The sequence below is a fragment of the Manis javanica genome, chromosome 15, assembly GCF_040802235.1.
Source record: "Manis javanica isolate MJ-LG chromosome 15, MJ_LKY, whole genome shotgun sequence".
Classification (NCBI taxonomy): Eukaryota; Metazoa; Chordata; class Mammalia; order Pholidota; family Manidae; genus Manis; species Manis javanica.
This window is the reverse complement of record NC_133170.1, coordinates 45,841,404-45,855,670: the sequence shown is the minus strand read 5'-3', so window position 1 is coordinate 45,855,670 and position 14,267 is coordinate 45,841,404. Positions and strand designations below refer to the sequence as shown.

General features: G+C 34.6%; 1 protein-coding gene across 1 annotated transcript in view; it reads left to right on the top strand.

The window, feature by feature from the left end:
- Positions 1–14,267, top strand: part of ZNF385D (zinc finger protein 385D) — a 986,127-nt gene that overhangs the window by 235,194 nt on the left and 736,666 nt on the right. Inside the window, exon 2 of the mRNA XM_073223828.1 lies at positions 6,313–6,531. Coding sequence (XP_073079929.1) covers positions 6,313–6,531 — 219 coding nt within the window. The remainder of the gene's footprint in view (positions 1–6,312; positions 6,532–14,267) is intronic.

Below are 14,267 nucleotides of genomic sequence, written 5' to 3'. Positions count from 1 at the left end.
CTCAATTGGTTTTGAAATAGAGGAAAACTCACTCTTGAAATAGTGTATTTGATTTCTTGCAGGATATTTGGGATGCATATATAAAAAAGTATTTATAGATGTAACTTACACCACATAAATCCTAATTTAAGCAAATGTTGAATAGAAGCTAATTGCTCATGTTTTCTACCAAGAGGACAAAAAATGGCTAATTTTCTTTAAAAAAATATAAGAATGAGGATTAAATATTAAAATGTTTGCTTCTCATGTTTTATGATCTTAACTTCACGAAGCAACTTATTTAACCTTTGACAATGATGTCTTTGTCATCACTAGAACCTCCTTTCAATACCTAATTTTTTTCAATTTTTCCAGTTTTTCTATTCAAATTGAGTGAGTGCTTTTAAAATTCATTTATGATGTCTCTGGAAATTTTAATCCAAGTAACCAATATCCAATCACACAACAGTAGTACAGTATTTTTTTCTAACCATTTTACTCTATAACTGCTTATGCATGATCTCCACAACTTTTTACTAATTTTTAACATGACCCTGGAAAGGTTTCTCCAAATGACATCTTACAGTTGCAGTAGTGAGATCCCACCCTCACAAATAATGACTAAATTGTGTTGTATTTTAACCTTCTTTTATATTTATCCAGTCAAGAAAAGTTGAATAAACAGTACAAACTCTATAAGAATGTGTGCAGTGAACAAAATCCAGCTTCCCTTTGGTGAAATGGCCTAGACTGATGTGTCCTCCCCAAACAGAACCTTTGTTTCTTACAGCAATTAAGAAATCTCCTTATAAAATAATAAATTCTAGGAATTCTAAGAAATCCAGTATCAATGGAATCCTCCTCTCACAGAGATAATTTTTTAGAACAAACTCTGGCTTACATTTGGGTAATATTTAGACCTTTACTTTCATTTTCTCAAAGAAATTAATTTTGAAAGAAATAGCCAAAATTTATTGTCTGTTGTCCTCTTTATAAAAACTGTTAAGACCCAAAGAATTGAAGCTGCTTATCCAATAAACTTGTAATTTTTTTTATTAAATAGCGGGTTGTCATCTACCTTAACTAGTCATTTTTCAGCTGTATCACCAAAAAATATGTGTAGATCAAATTTTTATTTTATTTTCATCTGGATGAAAAATGATTGCTAGATATACACTCAGACCAAGATTTCTAGAGGTACTGTTAGTGTTTTAGTAGTGGTTCTGCCACAATTAATGGAAGCAAGTCTGTACTAAGTGTTTTCTACATTTGTAAATCCCTGTCTACCTGATTTTAAGAAATTGAATGGCAGGAGAAGCCACTGCAAAAACAAGAATATTTTAGTTCAGTTTACACACCATTTATAGCTGTATGACTTTATGGGTTTACTATAAAACCCTTTTAGAGATATGGTTTATTATCCTCTAATCCCCTGTTGGAAGATGTCATATACTGTTATTTCATTGTCATTTCAAATTATTACAGAATCTTAAGATTCTTGAAGATTTTAGAGGCTTGCCCTTTTGACAAGGTAGCAGATCCAAGAACAAGGGATAAAACCAATCATGGGCAAAACAAAGAAACCCAGCTGGGTAGCTTTTGATACAACACTGAAATTATTTGTAGGAAAAGTTGGTCACTCAATAAAATTAGGTTTAGTGTCAGCTAATATACACCCCTTTATATACATTTCATTTTGTATTAATAGCTGCTGATTGTTCTGAGTGGATTAAAATGCCTAAACAAAAATGAGGTTTATGAATTCTTAATTACATGGAGAGATTGGTTGGATAACACTGTGTGTATTTGTGTGTAAATAACTCATCCTTTATCTCCATTGGAACCAATTGTAAGTGGACACAAGGGCTCAGCTGAGGTGTGTCAGATCCTTTGTTCGTGGGTTGGGAGATTAGTTACTCAGGCAAAGCTGACTAGAGAATATGGCTTGGAGCGTGGTCCATGCTGGTGCTCCCACCCTTTCCTCTCTGAATTAACTCCCCTCCCTAGTCACGTGCAGGGAAGCTGGAGAATTCTGGGCCTTCTTTATGTAATGTGAAGCCTTTATACTTCAAGTTCATAAATGAAGACAGAAGAATGTAATTTCAGGCTAAGTTGAAATACCAAATCCAGATGGTGGGCTGCACATGAGGCATGATCCTTCCTGTCACCCTCCCAGTCACACAAGTTAGTTTTCCATGAATGAGTGGAGGATGAAGAAAGGAAAAGAAACTTCTTAGCGCTTTCCCATATTACATGATTTCTAAGTAAATTCCTGTTTCATGAGTCAAGGGGAGAGAGAGAGTGGTGGTTCCTGTTGTGTTCCCTGATTTAAAAAATAAAAATATAAATAAAACATTTTATTTTAAAATAGTTTTAGATTTGAAGGAACGTTGCCAAGTTAGTAGAGTCCATACTCCCTACCCACTCAGTTTCCTCGGTGAAGGGTGAGTGGGACAATTGTCACAACTAATGGGCCAATAGTAATACATTGATATTAGTGAAACTCTATTATTTATTTGGATTTCCTTAGTTTTTCACCCAGGGTTCTTGTTTTCTTCCCGAATCCCATCCAAGATACCACATTTCAACTAGTCTGTATATTTCCTGAGGGTGTGATAATTTCTCAGCCTGTCTTTGCTTTTGGTGACCTTGTCAGTTTTCAGAAGTAACAGTCAGGTATTTTGTAGATCGTCCCTCATGTTGGGTTCCTCTGATTTTTTTTCATGGTTTGATTTGGGTTATGTGTCTTTGTGAGGAAGACCACAGAGGTGATACACCATTCTCAACAGATCCAATCAAGGAGACATGCTGTCAATGTGACTTCTCACTGTCGTTGGCCTTGAGTACATGGCTGAGGTAGCATTTGTCAGGTTTCTCCTCTGAAGAGTCGCTTTTTCCTCCCCTCTCCATACTATCCTATTTGGAACCAAGTCGCCAAGCATAACCCACAGTTAAAGGGCAAAGGAGTTCTGCTCCATGCCTCCTTGAGGGGGTAGTTATCTATTTAAATCATTCAGAATACTTCTGTATGGGAGGTCTGTATCTTCTCCTTTTATTTTTTGTATCAGCATATACTCATTGATATGTATTTTATACTTTGGACTACAGTCCAATAAAATATTGTTTAGGTGGCTGTTCCAGCTTTGGTCATTGTGAGCTCCTTCAGTTGATGTATTTGTTTCCCAACTATTGATTAAAATCATGGGTTACCCTCAACTTAGGGTCCACTAGGGTGCAGCCTGTTACCTTGAAGGGCATTTTCAGGGCAGTCTTCATACCAAAAGCTGGTGCTTTGGTACAAGTGGTGACATTTCAGCTGTTATTTCAGAAGGCTTCAAGTAGATTAATGCCTTATAAATCAACTTCAAAAGTCATGTTGCCTCCCAAGAAAAATAGTTTCCAGTTTCATTTTTCTCAAATTAAGCTCAGATACATTGTTTAATATAGCTTACCAAAGATAAGTGCTCTTATTTTGCCAGTTTTAATTTTTTCTATGAATTGGTAGGATTAATTTGAGCTCTCCATACTACAAAATTAAAAACACACATATGAGTAAACACCTAATTGTTACAATAATCATCCCCAGGCTAATTTAGTCCTTGAATCCTACATGGTCCAGCCTAAATCCACATTATTGTCTTAAGTCACAGATTTTCATGGTATCTCAGTGGTGTCTTCTGGGAGATGGAGATTAGGATATAGGAGATTAGGAGGAGGATAGAATGGGAAGGGGAGGAAAAAGTAACTATACAGAGGAGAAACCTGACAAATGGATATGCTGATAAAATATTTTTGGTTCCAGGTCAATTGCCTAAAACCCTTGTATGACCAGTGAGTTTGTTCTCAGTGGAACTCAAATGAGCAAAATTTCCCTTTGGGAATTTGAATGTGATACTTTTACCATAATGGGAATAAAAATTACTCATGCATATTGCCTCCTATGTCAGAGAGTGCCCTTTGAAACACTGCAATTTTCCTGCAAAATCTGTTTTGTGATCGTACCCTGGTCACAAGAACTTACTTGAAATTCCCTTTTCCCCCTGATGTGTTCATGCCACATAGCTAACATACCTTATTTTCTATGGCCTTTGAGATTTGTTGTCTTTCCCCCTCCTGCTTTCAGGGCAAAATTAATTGCTGACTCTGGTGGCAAAGTCTGCCCTATCTCCTGTGATCGGGGAACCCCTCATGTGTAAGCAAATAAATTTCATAGCCTTGGAAGAACATTCCTCCTCCAGTATTTCCCCCTACTAAATTGTTGGCATACATTTTTATTTTATAGGTCAAGGTGGAAATGTGAATCAAGAAAGAAAATGTTTCCTTTCAAGCATAAGCATGTATTTATTAAAAATGATGTGTCACAAGGGTTCACATACTAGAATTGTTTATGTAGTTTGACCTAGTTCTGACAAACCTAAACCATTCATTCACAAGGATACAGGCTTCTTTTTTGGCTTATTTCTCTCAAATACATTGATTTATTTTTTCATAAAGCCAACTCTAAATTTTCCTATTCAGAGTCAACTACTGCTAATATTTTTCCCAAGTCTTACTTGTGTTCTACATAGTTGTAAACATACTATATGCAAATTTACATCTTGTATTTGTTTTTCTCTTACTATATAGAATTTCCCATGTTATAAAATTTTCCCAGTCTGCATTATTGGCTATGCAATAATGTGGTGGTTAAATACACCATCATTTTCTTAATCTTTTTCATTCATTACTTAATGATATTTGAAATAAAAGACTTAAGAAATATGAATCAACTCTAGGAAAAATGTTTTGAAGCATTCTGAGTACAACCTGGAATAAATGTTAAGTTGCTTTATTTATATAAAATGAGAAAAGTGAATATGTGCATGTATGTTCCTTTAACTAAAATTGTCATCATTTTACAAAGCCTATTAAATGTGATAATAAATCTTTTAAATGTGTTTACTTAAGTTGCATATTTAATATTATCTAATAGGGGCTATGTAAGGAAGATGAACTTTCCTTTTTAAAAAGAGTAACATATTCTAAGTGAATCAGTCCCCCAACAAACATGAATTACTTAAACGCTTTAAAATCTTTTACTTTTGGAAATTGGATACTTCAATTAAGAGATTCAAATATTCCATGTTTAGCTTGAGTTTGGTAACTAGATTTTCTTTAAAATTTTATGCCAAACGAGTTCTTCCTTAATGGTGAAGTTATTTTGGCATTCATTATCGCATCGTCTGGTGCCAATACGCATGCCCTCCCCATCATGACCAGTAAGGACCATCCTTGGCTTGCCCATCACTTCATCTCCAGCACCTAAGAGAGTGCCTGCCACACAGTGGGGAATTAATAAATGCAGGTTAAAATAGTGATTGCTTTTCTCTGACAATATTCCCAAAGGCTAAACAATTAATCCCTGAAGAATCTGGATAATTAGCACGGAGAAATCCTATCTGGACCACAAGAATTCTTCAGAGTCCTGTGCAGCAAAAGCACAGAAACGTTTTAAGAAGGAGCCATTATTATTTTTAGTGATTTGTAAATGACTAGTAATTATGTTTTGCAATAGTTTAATGAGTACCATGGTAAGGCCAGACATGCTAGAACTGTCAGTTGATTTGAATATACAAACCATATACTTATCCAGAAATAACATATTCCAATATAATCTGTAGATCAGTCATACTTTTTACATACTCTGATTATGAAGGTATCTTGGGTATTCAGACCTCTTTTGTGCTTCAGGTATAAATATAAAATTTTATCCATTGAAACAGTGTTAGCATTTTTGTATATGTTGATGTGGCCACAAGTTATAAGCATTTTACTTAGGTGCTAAGCAATATAAAAATTAGAGAATTTTATTTAGTTGAATCAAAAGGGTAATAATTAATTCATTAATACATGCTAGGGAACAAGATGATTAAGAATGTGGGTTTATATGAATAAAACTGAAAGCTTACCCCAACTATATTATTTATTAGCTGTGTGACCCTAGACAAATTACTTAACACTCTAAACTTCAGTTTTCAGAGCTGTGAAACAGGGAGAACTATAGTGCCTACTGTATCATTATGGTGATTAAATGAGATGGATGTGTGCTTAAACACTGTATATTCGACACAGCATTCAATGTAGAAAAAAACAAAGGAAAATATTTGGCATTTATATTCCATTAAGAGATTGCCCACTTTTGGACAGTATGAAGGCAACTGACTAACATGGGAGGGAGTGGAAATTTTGAATTCTAAGTGTCTAGAAGAATCCTTATCTGCTACCCAACTAAAAAATATAGAAGATCCCAGAAGTCTTGATAAGCTTGTTTGTAAATTTCTTTGCACCCCCTAGATTTCACGTGTGTACAAGATGGAGAGAGTGAGGCTGAATTTTTGCCTGACCACTTGGAAGAAAAGCCAGAAAGAGAAAAGAAGCGTGCCAATTTCACTTTGTGCAACGTGTGTAACATTCAGCTGAATTCGGCTGCTCAAGCACAAATTCACTACAATGGCAAATCACATCAAAAGAGATTAAAACAACTCAGCAATGGGATATTGAAAAACGACAATGGTAAAGTTTTTCTAAAAATATCTTCTCAATTTTACATCATCTACTTAAGTTTGTGTACCTGCAGGTGTGAAGATAAGTGAATGGGCCAATCTCTATTTTTAAAACCAGGACAAAACATTCAATAAGAGCTTTATCAGCATAGTACATTAAAATAAATAATCTTCCACAGCTTTTTGGATGAAAAGGGTTTTGTTTATTGCATGTACTTCACTGTATCAGGTTGCGATCATGACCCACTAAGATATTTGCTATAACTGGAAGAAGTTGACATCTTGACATTTTCCTTTAATACAGTTTTTTGGAAATGGACATCCTTTTACATTTTATATAAAACAAAAAGGTTTTTCATTTGTTTTTGCATGTTAGGGGCTTTAGTTGGTTAGTAAGATTGCAGTTGATTTGAGAAAAATAGATATATTTTCAAGTAGGTGTTTTAGCTGATGAAATATAATCTGTCAGTATGTGCAGATTGTTTTAATGTGCTAGTAAAAATTGCTGGTTTGTTTAATCACTTTGGACTACTTTTTAAAGTACATGTTAAATTTAGGAGTAAACAGATGTTTTTAAATTGCACAAAAATACTTTTGGAAACACGCTGAAGGTTATTAGGAAAAGCTCTGAGAGGTGAGGGAGGGGAGGGGAAGGGACCTGCAGAGGGGACTTCGAAGAGCAAAAACAATAGCAAAACAGAGTTACACTGTTGTAATCTGGTCAGAGGTTTCATGTTTGATAAATAAGATATATTTGACTTAAATTTTAATGACATTTAAAAATGAGACTGAGTTTTGATCTGTTCTAATATTTGATATCAGGAAGATTATTTAATGTAATTTTGTAGTTTGCTGCAAAGTACCAAATAATGAGAAGAAAAATGCAGTACTTATTTTTTAATAATGGGAATTATCTCTACCTTGCTTTGTGTTTTTTAATATGAATAACTGGGACTATTCTAATAGAAAGGACTCTGTATTTCTCTTCCTGGTGTATGGCAGTTAAGCACAGATGTTACTGATCAAAGAGCTGTTAAAAGTAAAAATAGTTATCTAGAAGAATAGTCACCTGAGAACCACTAAATTCTATAGGCATAAGATGAACTAGTAAGGCAAATGTACTTAAGTGATGTTTTAAATATATATATTTGAGAGACTCCATTTTGAACTTCTTGAAAGAAATCTTTTCCTTCTCATTCATATTTAGATAAAATCGTCTTAAGCACATGATTTGATTTCAAGTTGTTTTTAAGTTTATGTTGTTGGTGGTAATGGTGTCAGCACTGATGTTTTATTTTTCCTCCTTTGATATTTACAAACCTCTTTTGGAAAACTAATAAATGATATTATAGAAAGAAACTAGGAAAACAGACATGCCTTGCTCAGAGCTAGTCCCAGGCAAGATTTGGAATGGTCAGAGACTTTCAAACCACAACACTAGTAATGAATTTCCTCAAGTTAAATATTTTTAAATAACTTATGTGGAATGCCATTGTACTAATGGCTTTTTGTACATTTCCTTATATATTTGTTCCTTGCAACCATAGAGATGTTGCCATTATCTCCCTCTTATAAATGTAGAAATTGAGGATAAATTGAATAGTGCACTGAAGGTCACACAGCTATTAAATAGTCAGACTCAGTTCTTATTCATGTAAATACCTGAACCTCTAAAGTCTACTGTCTCTCCAAAGTGACATCCTGTAGAAACTGCAAGAAATTATTTTATTCAAGGCAATAAATTATTCTAAGAGAACATAAAAAAATTAAATTCTATCATATAGCCAACAATGTATTCACAGCCAATATGGTGCTTAACAAAATTTTATTGCTGCATTTTCTGTTCATATTTTTTCTCAAAGCTCTTTTAGTAAAAGCCATTAAAAACAACCATGAACTAATGTGAACACTTGGTTTGGGGCATATTAGTTTGACTTGAAGTTATGTTTCAGAGGAGACCTTACTTTTAAGTATTGGTAGATCTAACTACAGGCAACCAACCTCAAAAATGAATTAATACTTTGCATGAATATAAAAACATATTATATTTTTATGTGCCCCCCATTTCCCCACTCTACAAATGTTACCATTTCCAGCCTGTTTGAAACAAGAAAGGAGCCAGTTTCAACTCTTACGTGTCCGTCAATCGTTATTCCTTTACCTACACAGAGGCCAAGCTAAAAATGGGAATTCTCAAGAATAAAGGATCCTATACATTCTTAGACAAGAACATTATCATTTTTAGTTTATTTAGGAAAAAATATGGGAGTAATTTTATTCTCCTTTTATACGTACACTTGCAAAATTGACTGCTGTGAACTTCTATCTTCAGAAAATCTTCAGCTGAGACTTCAAAAGGGAAATAATTAAATATGCCAGTGTCAAGAAAGTAATATGGGATAGAGATGAGTATCTGAATTCTTCCAACCTTGTATATAATTTATTTTTAAGTATGCAGAGGAAATAAATAATAGACACAGAACTAATTTTTATTATTCAGGATTGTCTAAATAGGAAAAAAACAGTATCATTTCTGTCTTGAGTTAATGTAGAACATTGTATGATTAATTACATGCCTAGAAGCATATCCTAATATACCCTACAAAGAACAAGAATGAATGAAAGAGGCAATCACCATATCTAAAATACAGTTTCTGTATTTCTGATCAAAATATGTCATTTCTCATGACATCTCACTTAATAAAGAAAATGATCATGTGAAGATCACAGTTAAAAATATATATATCATGTATACTAATTAATTAGGAGGCCGTCATCCCTCCAGTTTCTGACGGTGCTGCATTCTTTGCAGATGGTTACGGGGATGCGTGCCCACCCCCAGGTGCTGTCCTGAGCTGCTGAGGTCCCTCCTGCTGAGTTGCTTCCTAAGCATGCTCACAGCCAAAGGGAGTCACCTCTGATTTTGCTCCCTCCCTGGGGGCAGCCTGAAAAAATTCCCAGCTCATCATCTCAAAAGTGTGCGGGCAGCTCTCTACAAGTCCATTCCAGCTTCAGATTTTCGGAAGCCATAGCAACCATTCTGTCACAGTCCAACCACCCTCTCCCGGGTCCTGTTTCCCTCATGCGTCACAAGTATCCCTAGTCCACCACCTGCCCACAAAATCATCTCAGTGTCTGCTCCTGGGAATCTGCTAAAATACCACCAGTGGTTACCATATCTTAATAAATAATATGCACAGTATGCTTCATTTTCCAACAGCAACAAAATTTAATACTTTCTCCATATCTATTTCACATTTGTTGGCTGTATATAAGCTTTATCACCAAAAATGCAAAAGGAATGAAGAGTGAGCTAGGTTTATTTCCAGATATTTTATGAACACCATCTATTGAACTCCAATCAACAATTCTGCAAAGCAAGTGTTATTACTTCTATTTTACAAATAAGATAGCCAATAACCAAAGGAACTAAGAGATTTGCCAAATAACCCAGTTTGTCCATAAAATTGCTCATGTCTACATTATCAGCAACATAGTGATCTCCCTGGTAAACTTATATTCTACTGTCAACAAAATTATGCCTTACGTTTGGGTGTTTTCTTGTGTTATTGAGTTTATGACATTTGTTAAAGCACTAACACATTACTGCAACAAAGTTGGTGTTTATTTAAATTTTCTTCACAAAATCTAATGGCTAAAAATATTTTGTGTAGAACAAAGTCATAGAGACATATTGTAATTTATCACTATATATTCTCTATTATTCTAGAAATACTTTTATTTTTATGTTAGCACACTTTTCAAAGATGAGGTGAGGTACAGAACTGGCAGAAGAGTATTCTATAATTAAAACCTTGCTTAAACATGCAGACTTTGTCATATTCTAGAAAGTCCATGCTTTACCCTCTCATGAAAAATGTAAGCCAAAGAAATTCCAATACAAACTGCATGGGTTACTAACTTTCTCTTTAGAAAGGTATTTGATTTGTATTTATGAAGAAGGTAAGTTTTCAAATAACACTTATTTTCTAGTGATAAAAATATTATTGCATCTGGGCTGTACATATATGTACAAAAGTAAAAATCACCAGGAATCCTACAAAGACAATTATTTCTAAATTGTTGCAATTCTACCAGGTTTGCAAATAAATATGAGTAAGTAGTGGTATATATACAGTAGTATATGCATTATAGCATAATAGTGTTTGCATATCACCACCCTTTATAAATGTAGATTTTCAGTTACCCTAGAGAAATGAATAATCGAATTGAGATTTCTGGCTAAAAGTTAAAACTTCGCTTGCATTTGCCATCTTGTGTTCCAATTGTGTGATATACTGTATAATGGAAAAACCTTATCATAATAATGAAGCAAACAGTGAAGTATTAAAATGAAGCATCCTAAGTGATTTTATCCACAAACAGGAAACTGAAGACTAGAAAAAAATACTGCTTGATTTATAAGGACATTTTGGAATATATGTTACAAAGGGTGCAACTTTCAGGATGGTTAAAGCTTCTATGTCCAGCTAATTAAATTCAATTTCATGTGTTCACCGTAGTTAAACTGTTGAAGGGTTGAGTAACAAGTTGACCTATCTTTTAGTGCTCACTCTTTTGTAGCACATAAATCTAGAATATTGTTGCCATTATCTATCCTCTTAGCATTAAATTTTCTCTTACCTAACAGAAAAGCTAAGTAAAATTTTACTTTCTACTTCTCATCTAATCTAGTGTTCTGTCCCTTTCCATTGATCCTCCCGGATGAGGTTAAGTGTCAGTAGATTTTCAATTTATGAGAAGTGTCTTCTCCTGCAACGTTGGTAGTTAATAAAAACAAAATAGCTTTGTAGAATTTTCTGGTACTTCAGGCCTTGATTTTATTTATAATTTGCTCATTTGTATATCAATTTGTTTCACGTTTGATCTCCAAGGACTATTTGTGCTTTCGCAGAATGTCAGTAGACTAATTAGAACTTGACAGTACAATTGTGGATTCAGGGTGATCCTTTTGGGATAATTTTATTTAATAATGATAACTACTTTCTTAATAATATCTTACTTATATTAGTAGATGACATATAGCAATATGAAAATAAGGAATATTGCTCTTCTCACATTTCTCTGTTATCAACCGCATCCTTTAGAAGATTCAGCCAAGGGAAAGCAAAGAAAAATGCTGATATTAAATTGCCCACCATTATGTAGTAAGACATTTTGTTCTTGTTTGACTAATCTAAGTTTCTTCTTTATTATTAAAGAATAAGAATATGGGAGAAAGTAACAAATGCTAATTTTACCATGTGCAAATTTTGAGTGTTTTTCTGGTTTGGAATACTGGTGCTTTTCTGCTTAAAGAGAAAATGCATTGATCATTTCAAAAAGGATAGAATTTTAGCCACTCTAGCTACTTGCTCAATTTTAATTCCATCTTTTTCAACACAGAGATTTCTTTATTGAAACCCCACTTCACTGGGATAATGGTGAGATTTTACAATCTGAGACCAATAATCCAGTCTGAGCCGTGTTAGGAAACTACCCCAGGGGTCTATGTGCTCAAGAATTGTACTCTAGTTCTTCAATGAGCATTCTTATCCATGAAAAATTCAAGCAAATGACCATTAAAGGAAGCTTTAGGAGAAAAAAAATGAATTAAATGCATGCATTTAGTTTGAGATTAGAATTTATTGGGGGTGGAAGAGATTTCCATTTGTGATTCTATGTATTTGTGCGTGTACGTTTGGAGAAGCTGGAATAATTGGAGGAATTGGGAGCTCAGAGCTGAGTATAAAATGAGTATGTATGAGTATGAAATGAGTATGCATGAGTATAAAATGAGTATGCATGAGAATATAAAATGAGTATGCAGAGTAATTTTTTCATGCATCTGAACTTTAAATCTGTTCAGCGCAGTGTGGAACTTACCTCTTGTTACCTCACCTTTTGTTTCTTTTAGCTACTAACCATTTCCAGCAGCAATGTTTTCCAGCCCTAGTGTTTCTCTACCCTCCAATCTTGGGAAAATAATCATATTTCCTTCTGTAGGTTTGAAAGTATAAGGGTCCCATCCCCCATTTTTTGCCAGTATTATATTTCCTATGAAAGTAATTTGCCTGTGGTAACAGAGCTAGTAGGTAATAGAGGTGGGATTCTTTTATGTATAACTTTCTTTTTCCTGAACAAGTTATTTTGCATTTAGAGACCTATCATATTTGAACTGGCTTCCCAGTTTCTCTGGCTTCACCTCAGGCCTGGCACAGATCACTGTTTTTTGTGTGTTTCACAAAAACACTAAGCAGTGGTAGGGGCAGGTGTGAGAGTGTTTTCTTTATTCTTTTTTTAAAAAATTTATTTTTATTTTTTTTATTTGTTTATTTTTTTATTTTGGTATCATTAATCTACAATTACATGAAGGACATTATGTTTACTAGGCTCCCCCCTTCACTAAGTCCCCCCAACATCCCCGTTGCCAGTCACTGTCCTTCAACATAGTAAGACGCTGTAAAATCACTACTTGTCTTCTCTGTGTTGCACAGCCCTCCTGTGCCCCCCCAACACTATACATGCTAATCGTAATGCCCCCTTTCTTTTCTTCCCTCCCTTATCCCTCCCTTCCCACCCATCCTCCCCAGTCCCTTTCCCTTTGGTAACAATTAGTCCATTCTTGGGTTCTGTGCTTCTGCTGCTGTTTTTTTCCTTCAGTTTTCTTTTGTTCTTATACTCCACATATGAGTGAAATCATTTGGTACTTGTCTTTCTCTGCCTGACTTATTTCACTGAGCATAATACCCTCTAGCTCCATCCATGTTGTTGCGAATGGTAGGAATTTTTTTTTCTTATGGCTGAGTAATATTCCATTCTGTATATGTACCACATCTTCTTTATCCATTCATTTACTGATGGACATTTAGGTTGCTTCCATATCTTGGCTATTGTAAATAGTGCAGTGATAAACATAGGGGTGCATCTGTCTTTTTCAAACTGGAGTGCTGCATTCTTAGGGTAAATTCCTAGAAGTGGAATTCCTGGGTCAAATGGTATTTCAATTTTGAGCATCCTGAGGAAACTCCATACTGCTTTCCATAATGGTTGAACTAATTTACATTCCCACCAGAAGTGTAGGAGGGTTCCCCTTTCTCCACAACCTTGCCAACATTTGTTGTTTGTCTTTTGGATGGTAGCCATCCTTACTGGTGTGAGATGATATCTCATTGTGGTTTTAATTTGCATTTCTCTGATGACAAGCAATGTGGAGCATCTTTTCATGTGTCTGTTGGCCATCTGAATTTCTTCTTTAGAGAACTGGCTATTCAGCTCCTCTGCCCATTTTTTAATTGGTTTATTTGCTTTTTGTTTGTTGAGGTGTGTGAGCTCTTTATATATTTTGGATGTCAACCCTTTATCGGATCTGTCATTTTCGAATATATTCTCCCATACTCTAGGATATCTTTTTGTTCTATTGATGGCGTCCTTTGCTGTACAGAAGCTTTTCAGCTTGATATAGTCCCATTTGTTCATTTTTGCTTTTGTTTTCCTTGCCCAGGGAGATAATGTTCAAGAAGAGGTCACTCATGTTTATGTCTAAGAGATTTTTGCCTATGTTTTTTCTAAGAGTCTTATGGTTTCATGACTTACATTCAGGTCTTTGATCCATTTCGAATTTACTTTTGTGTATGTGGTTAGACAGTGATCCAGTTTCATTCTCTTACATGTAGCTGTCCAGTTTTGCAGTACCATATGTTGAAGAGACTGTCATTTCCCCATTGTATGTCCATGGCCCCTTTA